The sequence below is a fragment of the Schistocerca gregaria genome, chromosome 1, assembly GCF_023897955.1.
Source record: "Schistocerca gregaria isolate iqSchGreg1 chromosome 1, iqSchGreg1.2, whole genome shotgun sequence".
Taxonomy (NCBI): domain Eukaryota; kingdom Metazoa; phylum Arthropoda; class Insecta; order Orthoptera; family Acrididae; genus Schistocerca; species Schistocerca gregaria.
Genome location: NC_064920.1, coordinates 621,153,916 through 621,177,750, shown reverse-complemented (window position 1 = coordinate 621,177,750; position 23,835 = coordinate 621,153,916). Strand labels below are relative to the sequence as shown.

Below are 23,835 nucleotides of genomic sequence, written 5' to 3'. Positions count from 1 at the left end.
TTACATTTATAAATTGTTTGTTTGTGTGTGTGTGTGTGTGTGTGTGTGTGTACACATGCCCATGCCCCTGCACACACACACACACACACACACACACACACACACACACACACACACACATCTGTTTGTTTGTTTAGTCCCACTCCATCATTTTCAGCCATGTGATTTGCTTATCTGCAAATTGAAACAGCTGTTACAAATTTTTTTCCTATTTATTTTGTGAGTAGCGACATTCACAGCTGCCCCAACAAAAATATTTTCCGTCATTTTATAAACTCTCATTAAGTGAAATACAAGCTCAGCATGTATTTTAGACATATTTTGGTGTAGAATAATATGTAGCTTTAGTACATCATCATGTTAGCTTATAGATGTTAAACTACCATGAAAAGTAGTAATTTTATTCCGTCTTATGTATATGACATTTGTCTTTCCATTTCAAGCATAAAAGATGTGTTCTGTAACAAAATAGCATTTTTCTTTTCAGTAGTTTTTGATGTAGTATCTGTTCTGTCCACAATAACTGTTTCAACTCCCAATGTATTTATTTCCTGTGGTCTCTCAAGGACTGCAGAACTTCTATGAAATTTATGTGTTTGTTGTTCCCCAAATGAGAACATAGCACCAGGAGCAGGAACTTGATATAAATGTCATTTCTTTTTTTCTCCAGTATAAATATCACCACTGCACATGTAAACTATTTGATCACTCATTACAACTTGGAGTTTCATCCCTATAATTTCCATTTTTTTCATATAAGCACATAATCAAATTCTCCTTCAAGTAGGAAAGGTCATTTAAAGTCTCATTCCATAATTAATAAAGATTTATTCACAACTTTCTTTGAGAAAGCCCTTCCAGTTCTCATTTAATGCAAGAGGTCATGGCCTGTTTTTTGTCAGGTATCTACAGCACATTGCTGTTCATACGCTGTAACTTGAAATGTGCAAAAAATAATTAATTCCACCACATTCGTTCATCATGTTCTGTAGAAACCATCAAGGAGGGGAGAACCTACACAGATGGAACAAGTCAACTTTTTGACATAAACTGTGAAAGTAATGATAAAACAAACTAAGGACATGTATGTGAGTTTCCCCACCCCAGATGAGACACCCCTGAGTTCCATGGAAAACGTTTTTTCAGATTTCCTTTCAATTTAATGCAATATTCTTCAGAGATATTGAGATCACCATCAGTACCCTGAATTTGCCTTCGAGGTTACTATATTAAAGCAGGCCTCCTATCAAAATATTTTAGACAGTTTTCTCAACTAAAGAAAGGTGTTTGTACCAATGCTGGTGTTATACAATGAGGTCGTGTCTAAAACCAATGATGTCAATGTGCCGAAAAATTCACCAGATTTGTACTAAATTTGTGTCCCCTTCCTCCCACTTTTATTCTTATGCTCTGATGAACTGTACACGTTATAGCTGTCTTAAAGACATCAAACAATTCTTAGGCAGTGTGAACACCTTCAAATTATCTCTGAATGGAACGGATAACTCTCAGAAGGAAATTGTTCCTGTGGTAGTCACACCAAATTAACTTTCCTGTAAACCCCATCCCCTGTAAAATGACTGAGCTGGAAAAAAATTTTCTGTCTGTTATCTTACTCAATGAAGTTTTGAAATATGAAAGAGTCTGAGTTATATATATTTGTAAAGATGAGTTACGAATGAAACTAACAGAGACTCACCCCAATTCATTGACAACAGGAAATATACACTGTGATCAAAAGTATCAAGACACCTCCAAAAACATATGTTTTTCATATTATGTGCATTGTGCTGCCACGTACTGCCAGGTACTCCGTATCAGCACCCTCAGTAGTCATTAGATATCATGAGAGAGCAGAATGGGGCACTCTGCGGAACTCATGGACTTTGAACTTGGCCAGGTGATTGGGTGTCACCTGTGTCATACATCAGTACATGAGATTTCCACACTCCTAAACACCCCTAGGTCCACTGTTTCCAATGTGGTAGTGAAGGGGAAACATTAAGGGGCACATACAGCACAAAAGAGTACAGGTCGATCTTGTCTGTTGACTGACAGAGACTGCCGACAGTTGAAGAGGGTTGTAATGTGTAATATGCAGACATGTATCCAGAACATTGCACAGAAATTCCAAACTGCTTCATGATCCACTGCAAGTACTATGACAGTTAGGCTGAAGGTAAGAAAACATGGATTTCATGGTTGAGCGGCTGCTCATAAGCCACACATCATGTCGGTAAATGCCAAATGACGCCTCACTTGGTGTAAGAAGTGTAAACATTGGACGATTGAACAATGGGAAAAATGTTGTGTGGAGTGGCAAATCACAGCACACAGTGTGGCGATCCGATGGCAGGGTGTGGATATCGTGCATGCCCAGTGAACATCATCTGCCAGCGTGTGCAGTGCCAACAGTAAAATTTGGAGGCGGTGGTGTTATGCTGTGATCATGTTTTTCATGGAGGGGGCACCTCTCATTGTTTTGCATGGGACTATCACAGCACAGGCCTACATTGATGTTTTAAGCACCTTCTTGCTTCTCACTGTTGAAGAGCAATTCGGAGATGGCGACTGTACCTTTAAAAATGATCGAGAGCACCTGTTCGTAATGCACGGCCTGTGGCAGTGTGGTTACATGACAATAACATCCCTGTAATGGACTGGCTTGCACAGAGTCTGGACCTGAATCTTATAGCACACCTTTGGGATGTTTCGAAAAGCTGACTTTATGCCAGTCCTTACCGACTGACAATGATACCTCTCCTCAGTGCAGCACTCCGTGAAGAATGGGCTGCCATTCCTCAAGAAATCTTCCAGCACCTGATTGAACATAGGCCTGCAAGAGTGGAAGCTGTCATCAAGGCTAAGCTTGGGCCAACATGAGACTGAATTCCAGCATTACTGATGGAGGGTGCGACGAACCTGTAAGTCATTTTGAGCCAGGTGTCCAGATACTTTTGATCATGTAGTGTATACAGAATACTACTTGGAGACAGTGCAAGCTACTTGTAGTCCATTCTCCAAAGCAAAGTCCAGTTCACAGTGTATCAAAGCTCTGCACATCCATAGTCCACACACAATATTAGCACCTGAGCAAAACTTCAAGCACAGTTGCCATGCACAACACAAATCACATCACATCTGACTCAGGCCGGCCCTGAGCTGGCTCATATATCAAATTCCGGCATGCCATCATCAGAGGGCATTCCCAACAACAATTGCCTTCTGGTTTATGGCGGTATTGCAGTGAGCCATAAATGTTCCACCAGCTATTGGATTTCCTTAGTGCACTAGCTACTCGGTTTCCATAGTGACATCAGATGGTGCCAATACATATATGCTAGAATCAGAGTTGGTGCCTGTGTTTTAGTGAACAGTTGTTAATGAAGTCCGTACAGTTTAGCATCACTAGTAAACTGTGTGGCATGAGTCACAGATTCATAAGCTTCAAACTTTATGCTATTGACAGAACATCATAAAACCTTAATAATATGATGACTGTGGTAGCCATATCTATTGAAAAAATATCCATAATACTATTGTCTATACCTAAATTTTGTTGGTTGTTTCAATCAGTGTCTTGTAATACTCTTAAAAACAAAGGGTTCACTAAAATTCTGCACTCTTTGTTCAGTTTGCAGATCTCAGTACAATCTGATGGCAGATAGGTTGGAATTTGCATTACAAGACACTGTTCTTTGAAGGCCACATTCATACTTTTCTTCCCACACACAAATATTGTTTTGTTTCAGCAGCAGTAGTTCAGAAAGCTAACAGCTGGTCAAGTTATTAACTGCACACTTCCATATTTGTTATGTCCACCCCAATAGCTGAGAGGTCAGCACAACATTCAGTCACACCAAGGGGCCCAGGTTCGATTCCTGGCTGGGTTGGAGATTTTCTCCACTCAGGGACTGGGTGTTGTGTTGTCCTCATTATCATTTAATCATCATCAGTGGAAGGTAATGGGAAACCACCACTAGAATCACTTCCCTAGACGTGCATGTGGTGGACCTTTCCCCCATGACAAGACCTGCCATAAGGCGAACACAAACTTTTTTTATATTTCTTGTGATGACACGTTCTTGTTACATGCATATAATACACTTTGTTATAATGGAAACATTACATGAACTAAAAATGATATTTTCACTTCATTAATTTTATTCTGCTGATTACACTAAATCTCTATTTGTTTATGCTAAGCTGCTCATCCCATTCTGACTGCTAATCATTCAGTGTGATGCATGTCTTATCACATTGTATCACTAGTCAGTAATGGGCTTGTATTTCATTTTAGCTGCATAATGCCATGTCCATTTTTTGCTAGAAATAAGTTCATTTGTATAGTAATGTAACTCGTCAAATGGTTTAATGGATGTCTTTCAAACACATTTCCTTAGTGTTTTTAATTATTTTTCAGACAATCGTTATCAGAAAAGAAAGGAAGCAGTGATGAGGCAGCAAGTACTCAGTGGTCCGGATCTTCAGCTAAATCGGTTGCGAGAAGCATCAGACAGTCTGATGACAGAATATAATCCAAATTATGAATTTGGTGGAGGAACATATACTGTTAATGATCTAAAAGATATACCAAGGGATCATTTACGGTTAATTAAGTATGTATATATTTACAATTACCAGAATGAGCTTTTAGTATGTATGTGAGAAGTTGTCAAAAAATAGTAAGTAATTTTGAAAATTACAATTCTGTACATAGGGCTCTGGGTCAAGGAGCATTTGGTGAAGTGTACCAGGGATTCTATAAACATCGCAGTGGTGATGCCGTTGAGATGCCTGTTGCAGTGAAGGTATGCCCTGCATTACCTTGCTTGTTGCTAAACATTATTATTTTTCACTACATGTGAATATATAACAATGACAATAAAACCTCTGCTCCTCAGAATGTTTTACTGTATAAAATATACATGTTGAAGACTGTTATTTGAGGTGCAGAATCTTTGCTTTTGATAGCTCAGAGATGTGGAAGTTTGGTGTCAATGTATAGCTCATAGTTATTTGACATTTGAATGATAGATGTTTCAGTCACTATACATTGATGATTAATGTAGAGTAAATTTTATTGTGGGACTCAAACTGTTTCAGATGTTTTTTCACTTATTTACATGCTGTACCATTTATATTTTTGATGCCAGAAAACCATTCTCATTAAAGCAGCACTAGACTAATTGCGTAAGCCATGATGAATTCAAACTGTCATAAGTTCTTTCGGGTTCAGTAGCATCTCTGCAGTTGTGAAACATTGCACTCTTATATTATCTCTTCCCTTGCCTCTTGATTCAAGATGCTGTTGCAGTTGTTTGCTAATGAAATGTAGTGTAACTGTATAGAGATTGTCATACACAGTAGTGCAACAGGATTACTGAATAGATGCTCTATAGCTATGTTTGGTTTTGTCATTGAGGGAGCATGTGATGTAAAAATATGGGCAACTCTGAAAATACTTATGAGAATGGTGTATGTTTGGAATTTATATTTTCACTGTGGTATGAAGATGACCATGATTCAGGAGTAAATATATTGGTGTGAGACTTAATAAAGAATGAGGCCCTCTTAGCACACCTATAGGCATTGCACTGTTGAAGTAAATGCAATTGATGGAGTCATTATGATGTTACTGAAAAGTAATAATTTTACTTTTGTGACAGGAAGTAGAAAGTGTGAGTACACACACTATCTTAATTAGAAATATCTGGACACCCCTACATATTGTAGAACCGGCTGCTAGAGATTGTGAGAGGCAGCCCAACTGTATAAAAGGAGGCAGAGAGCATTGTGTCTCCAGTAGAGAAGAAATAACACCAGAATGGTTGTGTCATAATAGCTCAGTGACTTCAAATGTAGACTGGTCATTGGACGTTACCTGAATAACAAATACACCAGAGACATTAAAATGATTATAAAACAGTCCAAATTGACTTTTGGTGATGTGATTTTGAAGTGAAAATGTGAAGGAACAGCCATAGCTAAATCAAGAGCTGGCAGACCTCGTGCACTGACACAGGGACCACCAAGCATTGGAGAGGCCGGCTAAAAAGTATCACTTGAAATCAGTGTAAGAAATCACTTGTGAGTTTCAAAGTGCTACCAGCAGTCCAGTTAGCACAATGTCAATACTATAAAGTTGAAAAGAATGGGGTACAATGATTGAGAAGCTCCTCATAACTGCTACATTTCTGTATCAAGAGGTGGTGCAAAGACCAGTGCCACTGGACAGTGGAGACTGGAAACAAGTAATTTGGAGTGATGAATCATGGTACATGCAGTGACAAACAGATGGAATGATTTGGGCTTGTTGAATGTATGGAGAATGGTACCTACCGCCATCACATGTAGTGGTAGCAGTGAAGTATGGAGGAGATGGTATTATGGTAAGGAGATGTTTTTCATGGTTAAGGTGTGGTCCCCTTGTTTTGCTTAAGAAAATGGTAAATGTGGAAGAATGTGAACTCATTTTACAGCATTGCATAATGTGTACAGTTGAGGACATTTGGGAGATGATGTTGGAAAGCAGCATCAGTGAGGCAATAGTTCGTGGACAATAACGATCTTAAAATGGACTGGTCTGCCCAGAATCTTGACTTGTAGCCACCTTGGAACAGCTTTGAGATGAATTAGAAGTCAATATCTCTCCAACATCACTACCTCCTCAAAGTTCAGCTCTTGAAGAAGAATGGACTGCCATTCCTCCATAGACAGTCAGAAACATCACTGAAAGTATCCCCAGGACAGTTCAAGCTGTCATTTAGGTGGGCACACGTCATATTAATTTCCATTAAAAGAGACCAGGTACTTTTGATCAGAAAAAGTATATTCAGATCAGACTTATTGGTCACAGCATAACTTATAAGTAGGTAAATGAAAGAAATCCAATCAAATACTGAAAAATCATGTACACTTTTTCTCAGTTTAACACCACTTTTTCTCAACATATACCAATCATGCAAGGATGAATGAGGTATCGCTAGGAAGATTTTTCAAACAGCTTCAGATATTGCATACCAATTTTGTGGCAAAACTTATTATTTGTGGAAAGTTTTAACATAAAAGCAACTTTTAATTATCATAGGTAAAAGTGCATCATGACACCAAGTTCATACCTATATTTTATGAAGCTAACATATTAATCTATTAAAAACAAAGATTCCAAGACTTACCAAGCGGGAAAGCGCCGGCAGACAGGCACATGAACAAAACACACAAACACACACACAGAATTACTAGCTTTCGCAACCGATGGTTGCTTCTTCAGGAAGGAGAGGGAAAGACGAAAGGATGTGGGTTTAAAAGGGAGAGGGTAAGGAGTCATTCCAATCCCGGGAGCGGAAAGACTTCCCTTAGGGTAAAAAAAGGACAGGTGTACACTCGCACACACACACATATCCATCTGCACATACACAGACACAAGCAGACATGCAACAGACATGCAACAGACATGCAACAGACAGATGTCTGCTTGTGTCTGTGTATGTGCAGATGGATATGTGTGTGTGTGCGAGTGTACACCTGTCCTTTTTTTACCCTAAGGGAAGTCTTTCCGCTCCCGGGATTGGAATGACTCCTTACCCTCTCCCTTAAAACCCACATCCTTTCGTCTTTCCCTCTCCTTCCTGAAGAAGCAACCATCGGTTGCGAAAGCTAGTAATTCTGTGTGTGTGTTTGTGTGTTTTGTTCATGTGCCTGTCTGCCGGCGCTTTCCCGCTTGGTAAGTCTTGGAATCTTTGTTTTTAATATATTTTTCCCATGTGGAAGTTTCTTTCTATTTTATTAACATATTAATCTTATTTATTTATCATTCACTGATCTATGTAGTTTGTTTATCTTATAATTGATCTGTTAGGAAGCTTTTTGTTGTTACTGACTTTTGCATAAATGTGTATTGTATCAATCTTGGATTATTATATTGTAGCTAATGACATTTGTCCAAGTTTATATTATTATTATTGTTATTGTGTTAATACTGATGACACCGTGCTTGTAAGCATGCTCAAAGCTGGAATAAAACATTTGCATTTGTATTGATAATCACGAATAAGACACTCTCTTTTCCTATTATCATATACCAAATACTTTATTTTTATTTTTTATTTTTAATAGCTGTATAATTTGTGTACACATTGTCATAGATAATAACCATGACCAGCATGGTAGTCCATTGTCTCTGCTCATCATACAAGTTGACTTTTCTAAACAAATATACTTTCCAAAATGGCAAATATATTTTTCATTGTCACCTTGAATTTACCTATTGCCACTGTGGCACAGGAGAGTGATTTCTGGTGGGTTCATCAAACAGTCAAAGAAACTGTGGTCTAATGTGCTTATGTAATTGAAAGTGTTTGTTGAGTTAAAGTTATAGGTTATTTGGCCCTACAGACAGTCCCTGACTTGTGCCAGTTGTACAAGCTGGAAAAAATATTCTTACTACAAAACAGATTTTTGATGATTGGAAATGTATGTACAAGGATATATCATAAATTCTTGATTATTATTTTGCATTGTTCGGTTCATATTTAGAGATATTTTCTCTTCATTCCCACAACTATCCTATAACTACATATATTCCAAATACTAGCATTATTTAAAACTATAAAAGTGTAAAAGTTTGGCATGGAGCTCCTGGTTTAATTTGTAATTACGTAAAGCCCCTACAGTGAATTTTAAGATGTGGTTTTATGCCAAATGTCATATCAAAATACTCAAAGGTGATAAGAATATGTCTGAGTCACAGTAACATTTTCAATAATAAACACAACACAGTATGTTGTACAACACTGACATCACAACTAAAAAAACCTCAACACAAATGTTCTAAACACATTTGGTATTTACGTTCTTAGTATTTGGCAGTTGACAGTGAACAAATTCTGTAATAAAATAGGCATAATGGTAGTAGTAGCCATTTGTTATCCAGCAAATAATTGACATCATTCTTTGTCCTTTGTTTACTGGATATTATAACTCTGCAGTATGTCTATGTGAGGATGCAAATTATTGTACGTACTTCTCAAATTTGTTTAATATTTGATGTCATCTTCATTCTGGCTGCATCAGTCTTTTCATCTGTATATGAATCCAAGCTCAGGTTACAGAATTCATTGCTTCCCTTCTTAAAAACTTTTTGATAGACGCATTTACCAGTTCATCATACCGAGCTAATTTTGTATTCCACACCACCTGTACCTGATGGCAATAAAATGAAGTATGTCATAAAATATTTGTGGTAGCTTCAACAACTATGACTCATTTAAACTTTTCTGGAATTAAATAATTGGTCTTTCAGTGGAATTTATTTTTTATTTATTCTGAGGCTTTAGAATTATGGTGGTTCATGGTGTGGGTTCCTGTAGTCATGTCCTAGTTCATGAACCACGGGCAACGTATGAGTGGCCAAGTAAGTGGTCCCGACAGTCTGGGTACCAGTTACTTTGGAATAAGGCAGGGCATCTCGGGCATATTCTGAGCCGTGGTCACCTTTGTGCTCATACGGCAAAGACTACCAAATCCACCTGTTAGTCCCTCAACCATTAGGGGTAATACCCAATGGGACTCAGGGCAAGTAAGGCTAGCAGCCTGCTTCCCTGGTACTTAAAATATGATGCTGGCAACAATCAGAGCAAAATGCCTGGGACCTTTGGAGGTGATGGAGTCCCACCTCTAACTGACAAACCAAGGGTTCCTAAGATATGACTTGGCAAACAAATGGTAATGAGATGGGGAGCTATTAATATCAATGGGGGCTACTCTGGGAAGAAGGTAGAGCTGGCAGAGGCTGCAAGTAAGATGGGGCTGGACGTTTTAGCTGTAAGTGACATTCGAGTAAGGGGTGAGAAAGAAGAGGAAGTGGGAGAATACAAGGTCTACCTGTCAGGAGTCAAAGCAGTAATAGCCCAATGGGGTGTAGGGCTGTACATCAGGAAAGAAATGGCACCCAGCGTAGTTACAATAAGGTATGTAAACGAACGACTGATGTGGGTAGATTTGACAGTGTCTAGCAAGAAAATTAGGATTGTGTCATGAAGGGACAGATCAAGATAAGATGGATAGTTTTTATGAGGCACTCAGTGATGTAGTTGTTAGAGTGAAGGACAAGGACAGTGTTCTGCTCATGGGTGATTTTAACGCCAGGATTGTAAATCGAACAGAAGGGTATGAAAAAGTTATGGGTAAATTTGGAGAGGATATGGAGGCCAACAGGAACTGGAAACAACTCTTGGATTTCTGTGCCAGTATGGGCTTAGTAATCACAAACTCCTTTTTTAAACATAAGAACATTCACCGGTATACTTGGGAAGGCAGGGGAACCAGATCTGTCATTGACAATATAATAACAGATCAGGAATTCAGGAAGGCTGTGAGGGACACACGTGTATTCAGGGGATTCTTTGATGACACTGATCATTATTTAATCTGCAGTGAAATTGGGATTGTGAGACCGAAAGTGCAGAAGGTCAGGTCCATGTGTAGGAGGATAAGAGTGGAGAAACTTCAGGATAAGGAAATAAGGCACAAGTACATAACAGCAATCTCAGAAAGGTACCAGTTAGTTGAATGTAGTCAATTACAGTCATTGGAAAAGGAATGGACAAGGTACAGGGACACAGTACTAGAAGTGGCTAAAGAATGTCTTGGAACAGTAGTTTGTAAAGTACGAAGAAGCAAACAGCTTGGTGGAATGACACATTCAAGGCAGCCTGTAAAAGAAAAAAGAAGGCGTATCAAAAATGGCTACATACTAGAACTCAGGTAAACAGAGAAAGTTATGTTGAAGAAAGAAACAAAGCCAAACAGATAATTGCAGCATCCAAGAAGAAATCTTGGGAAGACTTTGGAAACAGGTTGGAGACTATGGGTCAAGCTGCTGGAAAACCATTCTGGAGTGTAATTAGCAGTCTTCGAAAGGGAGGTAAGAAGGAAATGACAAGTATTTTGGACAGGTCAGGAAAACTGCTGGTGAATCCTGTGGATGCCTTGGGCAGATGGAGGGAATATTTTGAAGAGTTGCTCAATGTAGGTGAAAATATGATCAGCAATGTTTCAGATTTCGAGGTAGAATGGGATAGGAATGATGATGGAAATAGGATCACATTTGAGGAAGTGGAGAAAATGGTCAATAGATTGCAGTGCAATAAAGCAGCTGGGGTGGATGAAATTAAGTCAGAACTCATCCAATACAGTGGAATGGCAGGTCTTAAATGGCTACACAGGATAATTGAAATGGCATGGGAGTCGGGTCAGGTTCCATCAGACTGGACAAAAGCAGTAATCACACCAATCTTTAAACATGGAAACATAAAAGATTGTGACAACTACAGAGGTATCTCTTTAATCAGCGTTGTGGGTAAAATCTTCTCAGGTATTGTTGAAAAGAAAGTGCAAGTATTAGTTGAGGACCAATTGGATGAAAATCAGTGTGGGTTTAGGCCTCTTAGAGGTTGTCAGGACCAGATCTTTAGCTTACAGCAAATAATGGAGAAGTGTTATGAGTGGAACAGGAAATTGTATCTTTGCTTTATAGATCTAGAAAAGGCATATGACCGGGTTCCTAGGAGGAAGTTATTGTCTGTTCTATGAGATTATGGAATAGGAGGCAAACTTTTGCAAGCAATTAAAGGTGTTTACATGGATAGTCAGGCAGCAGTTAGAGTTGACGGTAAATTGAGTTCATGGTTCAGAGTAGTATCAGGGGTAAGACAAGGCTTCAACCTGTCGCCACTGTTGTTCATATTATTTATGGATCATATGTTGAAAACAATAGACTGGCTGGGTGAGATTAAGATATGTGAACACAAAATAAGCAGTCTTGCATATGCGGATGACTTAGTTGTGATGGCAGATTCTATTGAAAGTTTCAGAGCTAGATCAGAAATGTAAGGACTATGGTATGAAGATTAGCATCTCCAAAACGAAAGTAATGTCAGTGGGAAAGAAACATAAACGGATTGAGTGCCAAGTAGGAGGAACAAAGTTAGAACAGGTGGACAGTTTCAAGTACTTAGGATGCATATTGTCACAGGATGGCAACATAGTGAAAGAACTGGAAGCGAGGTGTAGCAAAGCTAATGCAGTGAGCGCTCAGCTACGATCTACTCTCTTCTGCAAGAAGGAAGTCAGACCAAGACTAAGTTATCTGTGCACCATTCAATCTTTCGACCAACTTTGTTGTATGGGAGTGAAAGCTGGGTGGATTCAGGTTACCTTATCAACAAGGTTGAGGTTACGGATATGAAAGTAGCTAGGATGATTGCACGTACTAGTAGATGGTAACAATGACAGGAGGGTGTCCACAATGAGGAAATCAAAGAAAAACTGGGAATGAACTCTATAGATGTAGCAGTCAGGATGAACAGGCTTAGATGGTGGTCAGGACGAACAGGCTTAGATGGTGGGGTCATGTTATACGCATGGGAAAAACAAGGTTACCCAAGAGACTCATGGGTTCAGCAGTAGAGGGTAGGAGGAGTCGGGGCAGACCAAGGAGAAGGTACCTGGATTCGGTTAAGAATGATTTTGAAGTCATAGGTTTAACATCAGAAGAGGCACCAATGTTAGCACTGAATAGGGGATCGTGGAGGAATTTTATAAGGGGGCTATGCTCCAGACTGAACGCTGAAAGGCATAATCAGTCTTAAATGTTGATGATGATGATGATGATTTAGAATTAGGATGGTTGCAAGATTTTGAGTTCAGTTGTGGGTTTAATTACATATCTGTAAAATGTGTATACGGTCATGTAAAAAAAAAAAAAAACAAACATGACAACTATAAAACAGTAAACCAACTACAGCAATAAAGAATGTTCATTTGATTAGAGACAGGTGACATCAGACTAAACAGCCCTTTGGCTTCATAGATAGGGAACATTAGTTTTGCTACAGATTCCAAAATTTGTCATACATAATTTATTATTTCTAAATGTACAATTATGTAAATGCCAATCAAAAGTGTAATTTCAATTATTTTGCTATAAGAACATAGTAACAGACATTTCCTCAAAATAATATGTTATCATTACTTTTTGAGAAATTCATAATTCATGGGAGTATTTGCAATTCATCTGTTTGTAGACTCAGGAGTAAGTAGTGTGTTAATATTATGTTGTCATATTTTGTAAGAATTTTAGGCCATTTATGTAACTTTTGTCATCCTGTGTTCAAATTCTGTGTTATTTTTCAGACTTTACCAGAACTTTCGACAAGTCAAGCTGAAACAGATTTTCTGATGGAGGCTCTCATTATGAGCAAATTCAACCATCCAAATATTGTTCATTTTATTGGTGTTTGTTTTGATAAACATCCACGTTTCATAGTTTTGGAACTGTTGGCAGGAGGTGATCTCAAAACATTTTTGAGAGAATCTCGACCTAAACCAGTAAGTTTGTGTGGGACATTTACAAACTAATAATAAACAAATATTAATTATTCATTTAATGTGACTGATATATTGCATTGACCAGAGAACTACTTTGCTTACTTTTAAGTATTGTGTTCTGTTTTTTGATGCTGTGCAATATCCAATGACTCCTTACATTACTGATTTATGATTTCATACCTTATGATAAAAGTATTTCAATATTTCATTATGTACAGGTAGAAACTGTAGTTTTTTAATCTTATAGCATCATTCTATGCCGCTGCAATAACTCACTATTAATTAATTATTTCATTCATTCACTCATACACCATGTGCCGTAAACTGAGGAGAAAAGTAGCTACTTTGAAGAATAGCCACTGCTCCTCTTCCCACACTACTCAGCTGCTGTTTTAATCTAATACTTCAAGCAAATTGTTTATTATGTGGTGCCTGTTTACTGGTGTAGTCAGCATGTATCTAAGACAAATAAATGGAAAATCAGGATGGAATGTAACAATATTATGAAAAGGATAGTTGCTATTCACCATATAGCTGAGATGCTGAGTCTGGCTTCAGCTGCCAGAGACTGTGTTCATGTGTGTGTGAGTTGTGTTTGTTTGTGTGTGTGTGTGTGTGTGTGTGTGTGTGTGTGTGTGTGTGTGTGTGTGTTTCATCTATTTTCGACAAAGGCCTTGTTGGCAGAAAGCTCATTTTTGTTGTGCCTATCTGTGGCTCAGCATCTCTGCTATATGGTGAGTTTCAACTATCCTTTTCATAATATTGTAACACATATAAATGTTAGAGCTCTACAGAATTTACATTCCTGAGTCCAAGTATTTTGATAAGTTGTAGAAGGATTGACTAATGGAGCATTCTCATACTTTTTTTTTAAATATTTGTGGATTTTCAATTTCGTCCTTAATGCCCACTGACAACCTTTTACAGTATTTTGCACCAGAGTGTAAAATTCCATTCTGAACCCTTAAGAGGAATGATAGTCTATCTGAAAATTATTTATACTTTTAACATTTTCTTTTGATTTGCAAAGTTCATCTTAATTTTAGTCTTTTTACTAATCATAAATATCATATACTGGCATGTAAGCATAAGAATCCTTATGTTGCTGAAGAGTCTTCTGCTGGAGAATTTGTTTTAGAAAAGGAACACAGTTCAAATTAAGACATGACCTCAGTACAGTAAGTGAAGACAAACACTTTGAAGTATCAGCTATTGAATTAACAGGGCTTGATATCGTCAAGAAATTAATCATTTTGTGTGTGTATAGATCTTCCAGTGGTAGTCTGGATACATTTCTCAATAAATTAACAGAAGTTCTAGATAAAGTCTCAAGTACAAAGGTCAACATAATTCTTTGTGGGGACATTAACATCTACACTAATATCATAAATGAATCCAGCAGTACCTTCATAAACATCCTTCAAAGTTTTGGCATGTCCCTATTGGTCAATAGTGCAACAAATGTTACTACAATGACTGCATCAGTAATTGACCATGTGGCCACAAGTGTGGACAGGGAAAAATGTGATGTACCTGTAAAAGATCTCAGACTATCAGACCATAACTGTCAAATAACAGCAGTAAAATGAGGCATTGAATCATGCCCTAAACTACAAGCCTACAAACGACATCTATCAGAAATCAAAATAAAAGATTTTTCAAAAGAACTAGAAAAACAAAGCTGGGATGAAGTGTATAAGGAAACCAATGTGAATTCTCCACATTGTTTAAATTGAACTTTGAAAAGGCATTTCCAAAAGTATGCATGTCTGTATCAACGTCTCACAAAAACAGACTGGTAACAGCAGGTATTAAGAAGTCCTCCCAAACACGTAAACACCTCAGTTCTATTAAAAAGGTTTGCAGTGATCCAGAATTCTTAAATTTCTATCACAGATATGAAAAGATCTATAGGAAGGTGCTGATTGTTGCATAAAAAATCAATTAATGACAAAATAATATATAATGCAGGAAATAAAAGCAAAGCAGTCTGGGGTGTTATAATAAAGGAAACAATGAGAGGCAAACAATCGCAGAATAACATACTGCTAAGGGATGGGGATAAGGTAATAAATGATCCACAACACTTAGCAAACTATGTAAATGAGCATTTTTCAAGTATTTCAGAGAAGTTACAGCAAAAATTCCCCAAAATAAATATAACACCTGTAAATAATGTTGCACTAAGTACAATGATGTTAGTGCCAACCACAGAGAATTAATTCAATAAAAGTGTTCAAAAACTAAAAAATCAGAAGTCAGTAGGCTTAGATGAAGTACTAGTGTGTATATTGAAACAATGCATAGGGATTATACAAGGCCCCTTAACAAATATAATAAAAGAATCCTTCACATCAGGGACATTTCCAGAGCAGTTAAAACAGGCAAGAGTTGTACCTTTGCTCAAGAAAGGTAATGCAGAAGACATAGAAAATTACTGGCCCATTTCCCTGCTGTCAGCATTCACAAAAATAATAGAAGCAATTATGAAAGACAGGTTACCTGAATAAATACAATCTTTTAAGCAAATCACAGTCTGGTTTCAGAAGTGGCAAAAATACGGAGTCAGTGATAAAAGAATTCACGAAAGTTGTGCTTGATGCTCTTGATAAAGATGAGTGTGTCACAGGCATATTTTTGTATCTTTCTAAGGTATTTGATACAGTTGACCACAAGATTCTATTAAATAAATTAGAAGCATTTGGAATAAGAGTGGTAGCTAATTACTGCTTTTGATCATACTTAGCGGATAGGGTACAAAGAGTAGAGGTAACACGTACTTCAAATAAATCCAAACAAGTAGTAAAACACTTATCAGAACCAAAATACATTACTAGGTAGCATTCCACAAGGTAGCACATTAGGACCAATACTATTCCTGATGTACATCAATGACTCTCCCACTAATGTTACTCATGGTGAAAAAATTCTCTTCGCTGATGACAGCAATATTATAGTCACTGAGAAAACAAGAGAACTCCTTGCCGAGAAAGCAAATGAAACTCTGAAGGAAGTTTATGATTGGTCAATAAGCAATAAAGTGACATTGAACATAAAGAAAACTAATGCCATGACTTTCAATTTGAAGAGGAAAAATGTCAATGTTAAATTAAATGTAGATGGCAACTCTATAGACTGTGTAACAAATGCAAAATTTCTAGGAATGAATGTTGATTCTCAGTTGAAGTGGTGTGAACACACAAAGGTACTTGCAGACAGAATGTCATCAGCATGTTATGCCCAGACAGAATGTCATCAGCATGTTATGCTCTTTAGAGTCCTATCATCAGTGTGTAACATGCAGTGTCTTTTAGTTACATATTATTCATATGTACACTCAGTTCATAGCTATGGCTTTTTGTTTTGGGAGCAGGGGGGGGGGGGGGGGGGGGGGAGAGGGCAAATGCACAAAACATGAACTCAGTTTTCACACTCCAGAAAAGAGCCATAATAATAATAACCAAAAATACTAGTCGAGCTCATTGTAAAGATCTGTTCAAAACACTGGAGTTTTAACTGATCCATGTGAATACATTCACCAGTCAGTATACACATAAAAAATAATATTGGTAATTACTACACAAACAGCTCTGTCCATGACCATGCAACAAGAGATAGACTCAACTTACATTTTCAAAGAAAAAATTAACGTAAAACTCAAAACAGTAGTTTCTACCAAGGAATAAAACTGTACAATAAATTACCAAAAGAGATTAAAGAAATTGAAATAATACACTTATTTTAAAAGGCAGCTAAAAAGTACCTGTTATGCAGTGCATTTTATACATTGAAGGATTACTTAGATAAAACAGAGTAGGGATTTGATAAAAAAAATGTTATACAAATAATGTGTGTGTGTGTGTGTGTGTGTGTGTGTGTGTGTGTGTAGTGAGTGAAGTGTTATGAAACAATGTGTGTGTAGTGTGTGCAGAGAATGATAGTGAGACATGAGTGAACCGTGTGGCATTACATTAGTTTAATAAGTTATTTGTAAAAAAAAGTATTGTGTACCAGGAGTAAATCTAGTGATTATGTCTAACTAGAAGTCTGTAAATATATTTGTATACAAATTAGCTTATTTTAAATTGATCTAAACTTGTAAATTCTTTGACATGTCCTATATCCTTGTAAAAAGAGATCTGTGGGTGAATAAAGCTATAAAGCTACTACTACCACTACTATTTACTGAAAGCAAAACCCACTTTCCTCATAGCGACATTTCAGCTTGACATTGGTTGGGAGACATTACTTGGACTTCTAATTTCTATTGGCAGTGATGCCATGTGGAGGGCGGAATTAGCATTCACAAATGCAGGAAACTGGTGGATTTATGAGATGTCGTTCCCCCCTCCCCACTACCCTCCCCCACTGGGCCATGATTGAGGGGCAAAAGGGAAATGGAGACCACTCCCAACATCAGCTTTCCCCTTAGGAGTAATGATTTCTTTGAAATTACTCCATCTCAAGCTCTCATTTCCAGGCACCACTCCTATTATAAACTCCTTCTTTGTTAAAACTGGATACTGCACGTGTAATTTCTACCACTTGATCTGCTGTTACATTTAGTGCAGCGTTTGCAACAGTTTGAACTGTCTTCATTTTTTACCTGACTATGGCAGCTTAGTAGTACTGCCAGTGGATAAGTGGAATGTGGCCTTAATACTGTAGACAACTATAAAGAAAGTCAGCGTTACTTGCTGATAGCACATATCAATTACTCAAGAGGGCTCCAACATCTACAGTCAGTAGCAAAATGTGGCAACTTTGTGCTTGCTGATGATGTTGTTAATGGCCTTGTGTGTCATGCTCTCAGTCCACCTAGACTGTATGATTTGCCAGAAAATACATAAAGAGGTGAGTCCATTCACACCATTCATCAATGTCATCATGTCTTCCACTCACAAGTTGTAAAACATCTAAAGAAAGCTCCTGGAACCTAATGTCAGCCATCACATCACATCTGGAACTCTTATTCTTTTGTAAGTTTCATCTACAGTTTTTGTGAAAATAATTAAATGGGTACAGTTAGCCCCAAGTGACATTATGGTGAGCCTAGATGTGGTTTCTTTATTTATGAAAGTATGATAGCAGATGCATCAGAACTCCCTGCTTCCATCTGGCATTACCCAACATTTTAAACATGTTTTGATGATCAGTTACTTTGTGTACAACGGAAAATCTTACAAAATAACTGATAGTAGGGTTTTGGGCACTCTATTACCACCAGCTGTTTGTTGTGGTCTTCAGTCTGAAGACTGATTTGATGCAGCTCTCCATGCAGTACTATCCTGTGCAAGCCTGTTCATCTCTGAACAACTACTGCAACTTACATCTTTCTGGATTCTGGATCTGCCTACTGTGTTCATCTCGTGGTCTTGCATTATGATTTTTACCCTCCCCCCCCCCCCCCCCCCCCCCCCATACACACACACACACACACACATGCACTTCTCTCCAACACTAATTTGGTGGTCCCTTGATGTCTCAGAATGTGTCCCTTCTTTTGACCAAGTTGTGCCACAAATTCCTTATCTCCCCAATTCTGTTCAGTACTTCCTCATTAGTGGCATGATCAACCCATCAAATCTTCAGCATTTTTCTGTAGCAACACATTTTGAAAGCTACTATCTTCTTTATCGCCCATGTTTCACTTCCATGTATGGCTACACTCCAGACAAATACCTTCAGAAAAGACTTCCTAACACTTATTTATGTTCAGTGTTCACAAATGTCTCTTCTCTAGAAGAGCTGTTCTTGTCGTTGCCAGTACACATTTTATATCCTCTCTGCTTCAGCCATCATCAGTTATTTTGCTGCTCAAATAGCAAAACTCATCCACTGCTTTATGTGTCTCGTTTCCTAATCTGATTCTCTTAGCATCATCCGCTTTAATTCGACTGCATTCTATTATCCTTGTTTTGCTTTTGTTGATGTTCATCTTTCATCCTTTCAAGACACTGTCCATTCCATTCAACCACTATTCCAAGTCCTTTGCTGTCTCTGTGTTGATTTATTGCAATCACAGGCTACACTCACTCATTGTAACTTGCGAGCACAGTGATGATGCATGGCACAAGCAAGGGAACTTCTCCATGATCAGCATTTGATGGTGTTGCCAAGTATGTGACCGAAAACAGTGCATTGACATAACAGGTGCACTGCTATCTGGAAAAAAAAGCTCTGCACAGTGTGAAACCTGGACCACAACCTACAGTGTCAATAAGTAGTGTGGGTGGAAAAACAGATGGTTACTCTTGGTGTGCATGCCAAACATGTGGTTTAGGAGAGAATGTCACCACAACTTGAGAGTTACTTTGTTTAGGGCGTAGGCACTGACTCATATGTTTGAGCTTTGGGGTAACAGCAAAGGCACCGAAAGCTGGCTGAAGACGGAGATAAGCTCAGCTGAAATTATTGCGAAGAATCTTATGGTGTTCCGAAAGGATACGCTAAACACAGTTGGCGGTGGCATGTTTGTTGCTGTTAGAAGTAGTTAACTTGCTGCAAAATTGAAGTAGATAGTTCATGTGAGTTGGCATGGGCAGAGGTCATTGTTGGCAACCGCAATAAAATGATAACTGGATCCTTTTACTGACCTCCCTATTCAGATGATACAGTTGCTAAAAGGTTTAAAGAAAACTTGAGTTTGATTTCAAACACATACCCAACTCAAACAATTATAGTTGGTGGTGACTTCAATTTACCCTCGATATGTTGGCAAAATTTCATTTTTAATTCCTGAGATATGCATAAAACATCATACGAAATTGTGCTAAACACATTGTCTGAAAATTATTTTGAGCAGTTACTTCATAAGCCCACGCGAATAGTAACTGTTTGTGAAAACACACTTGACCTCTTAACAATAAATAATCCTTAGTTAATAACAAGCATCAAAGTGGATACAGGGGTTAGTGACCACAGGCTTGTCATAGTGAGACTGAATATCATAACCCCCAAATCCTCCAAAAATAAACGAAAAAGATACCTATTTAAAAAAGCAGATAAAAATTCACTTGATGCCTTCCTGAGAGAAAATCTCCACTCATTCCAAATTAATGATATAAGTGTAGGCCAGATGTGGCTTGAATTCAGAGAAATAGTTTCGGCAGTAATTGAGAGATTTATACCAAATAAATTAACATATGATGGAGCTGATCCTCCTTGGTACACAAAACAGGTCATAACAATGTTGCAAATACAACAAAACAAACATTACAAATGTAACACATGCAAAATCCCCAAGATTGGCGATCTTTTACAGAAGCTCGAAATTTAGCACAATCTTCAATGTGAGATGCTTATAATAGTTTCCACAATGAAACTTTGGCTTGAAACCTCGCAGAAAATCCAAAGAGATTCTGGTGATATGTGAAGTAGGTTAGTGTCAAGAAACGATCAATGACTTCTCTGCACAATAGCAATGGAGATACTATCAAAGACATGGCTGGCAAAGAAGAGTTACTAAACAGAGCCTTCGCAAAGAAGACAAAGTAAATATTCCAGAATTTGAATCAAGAACAGCTGCCAACATGAGTAACATAGAAATAAATATCCTTGGAGTAGTGAGGCAACTTAAATCAGTTAATAAAAGCAAGTCTTCAGGTCCAGACTGTATACCAATTAGGTTCCTTGCTGATGCATTAACTCCATATTCAACAATCATATACAACTGTTCGCTTGACAAAAGATTCATACCCAAAGACTGGAAAGTTGCACAGGTCACACCAATATTCAAGAAAGGTGGTAGTAGTAATCCACTAAATTATAGGCCCATTGCATTAATGTCGCTATGCAGTGGGATTCTGGAACATATATTGTGTTTAAACATTATGAATTACCTTGAAGAAAATGGTCTATTGACACACAGTCAACATGGATTTAGAAAACATCATTCTTGTGGAACACAACTAGCTCTTTATTTGCATGATGTGTTGAGTGCTATTCACAAGGGATTTCAGGTTGACTCCGTATTTCTGGATTTCTGGAAGGCTTTTGACACTGTACCACACAAGCAGCTTGTAGTTAAATTGTAAGTTTTTGGAATATCGTCTCAGTTATGTGACTGAATTTGTGATTTCCAGTCACAGAGGTAATTGCTGGAAAGTCATCAAGTAAAACACAAGTGATACCTGGTGTTCCCCAAGGTAGTGTTATTGGCCCTTTGCTGTCCCTTATCTATACAAGTGCTTTGGAAGACAACTTGATCAGCCATCTTAGGTTGTTTGCAGATGATGCAGTCATTTATTGACTAATAGTCATCAGAAGATTAAAAAAAATTGCAAAATGATTTAGAAAAGATATCTGAATGGTACAAAAATTGGCAGTTGACCATAAATAACAAAAAGTGTGGGGTCATCCATATGATTGCTAAAGGAATCCATTAAACTTCAATTACATGATAAATCAGTAAAATCTAAAGGTTTCAAAGTCAACTAAATACCTAGGAATTACAATTATGGACAACTTAAATTTGAAGGAACACATAGAAAATGTTGTGGGGAAGGCTAACCAAAGACTGCATTTTATTGGCAGGATACTCAGAAAATGTAACAGATCTACTAAGGAGACTGCCTACATTACGCTTGTCCATCCTCTTTTAGAATACTGCTGTGTAGTGTGGGATCCTTACCAGATAGGACTGACAGAGTACATTGAAAAAGTTCAAAGAAGGGCAGCATATTTTGTATTATTGTGAAATATGGGAGAGATTGTCACTGAAATGATACAGGATTTGGCCTGGACATAATTAAAACAAAGGCGTTTTTCATTGCGACGGACTCTTCTCATGAAATTCCAATTACCAACTTTCTCCTCCAAAAGCGAAAATATTTTATTGATACCAACCTACATTTGGAGAAATGATAACCATTATAAAATAAGGGAAATCAGAGCTTGTATGGAAAGATATAGGTGTTTGTTCTTTCCACGCTATACGAGATTGGAGTAATAGAGAATTATGAAGGTGGTTTGATAAACCCTCTGCCAGGCACTTAAATGTGATTTGCGGAGTATGCATGTAGATGTATTTGGACCCTGTTAAGATGTTTGCAGTGTAATGTGCTTGGGCATTCTGCACTGAGTGCTGAATCAGTATCTGTAACTTGTTTTACGTGCCACTGGTTTGGCTATCTTGCAAGACAGTGTAGGGAATCTAGATGGATGGAGATCAGGTGTGAAGTATAATTTGTTTTTCAGTTTGGTTTTAAATTTAGTAATTGTTGCTTATTTGTATTACGATTGTATTTGTGAATGAGGGATAAAAGTGTTGCAATGGCATACTGAGAGATGCAATGTGTTACATTCAGAAGGCAGGCTGCATGGGGTAGAAGATAATGATAAAGGCCAGGGGGGTCAGAGAAGGCAGATGTTCATGTGGAGGCAGTTGAGTTTAAGCAGTGAGTGGAAGTAGTGCCTTCTGTAAGTGAGGGCTACAATATGATTGTGGAGTTGGACTTGTTGCTTAATGAAGTGGCACAGTTGATAGCAGATAACATAGACTTGTGGAACAAATTCACAGCTGAGGGTGGGAAAATAGCATTGCTCTGGACACTGAACCTTGTAATACTCCAACTATTGCTTGCCTAGTGAGTCCTTTTTCTGGAAGGTTGTGTGAGAGCATGATGTCATTTCTGGAAGATCTGATGACATCAGCAAGTATGGATGGTTGGTCTAATAGCCAGTTGTTGCAGATAGTGAAATTATATCTTGTATGAGAGGCAAACACTGTTGTGTCACACACAGATGCCCTGAGGAACGCAGAGATGTTTGAGTTGTTGAAACAGAATTTTCTGCAGAGGTAACAAGAAGCAGAGAGTGTGAGGTTCTTTCAGGAACAGTTAAGTGGCATTACAAAAATCTAAAGGGTAATCATAGAGGATTTTGCCATTAGAATAAGGAAAGTGATTGGATTAGAGTAACGAAGCAAATGAAGTTTTGCCACAGGGCTGAGCAGAGTGCACTCAGTGCTTTCTTAGGAGACTTGTTACCAGATGTGCCAAGAAGGGTGCGCACAAGGGTACCTATGGGTCTCACTTCAGCTGTTAGATTGGCAACCAAATGTAAAGAGATTGATGTGCCTGCAGGTGTGTGTAAGAGATGTGACATATTCTCTGCAAATGTGAGATGTTAAGAGTGTGGGCATATAGGACAAGTGCAGAAACAGTGCTCCCAGCTTCGGTGCTGTAAAGGGGTCTGTGTATCGGCAGTACCATTATGGTAATGGTAATAGGGGTGTACAGGGAGGAAGGAAGGGGCCGTTAAATATAAGATGGAATCAGAGAATCAGAAGTCCATTGAAAGGTGTTCCCGTTGAAATTTGTTGCAGTAAGTACCGTATAAATGCAGAGGCAGAATGTGCAACAGTGGGTGTTGTAAGGGGCAGGAAGTATAAGTTCTTGTTGTATCCAGGAGAGTATTTGTCAGTATCCAGTAGAAACATAG

The 23,835-nt window shown here is 38.0% G+C and overlaps 1 protein-coding gene across 8 annotated transcripts in view; it reads left to right on the top strand.

Annotated features, from left to right (window-relative positions):
* LOC126359421 (leukocyte tyrosine kinase receptor) overlaps positions 1-23,835 on the top strand; it is an 815,186-nt gene that overhangs the window by 599,562 nt on the left and 191,789 nt on the right. For all 8 annotated transcript variants that reach the window (XR_007566229.1, XM_050007634.1, XM_050007633.1 and 5 more), the window contains 3 exons: positions 4,424-4,619; positions 4,721-4,811; positions 13,198-13,392. Coding sequence is in view for 7 of the 8 variants with exons in the window: in XM_050007634.1 (XP_049863591.1) it covers positions 4,424-4,619; positions 4,721-4,811; positions 13,198-13,392 (482 nt within the window). In the remaining variant the exon portion in view is untranslated. The remainder of the gene's footprint in view (positions 1-4,423; positions 4,620-4,720; positions 4,812-13,197; positions 13,393-23,835) is intronic.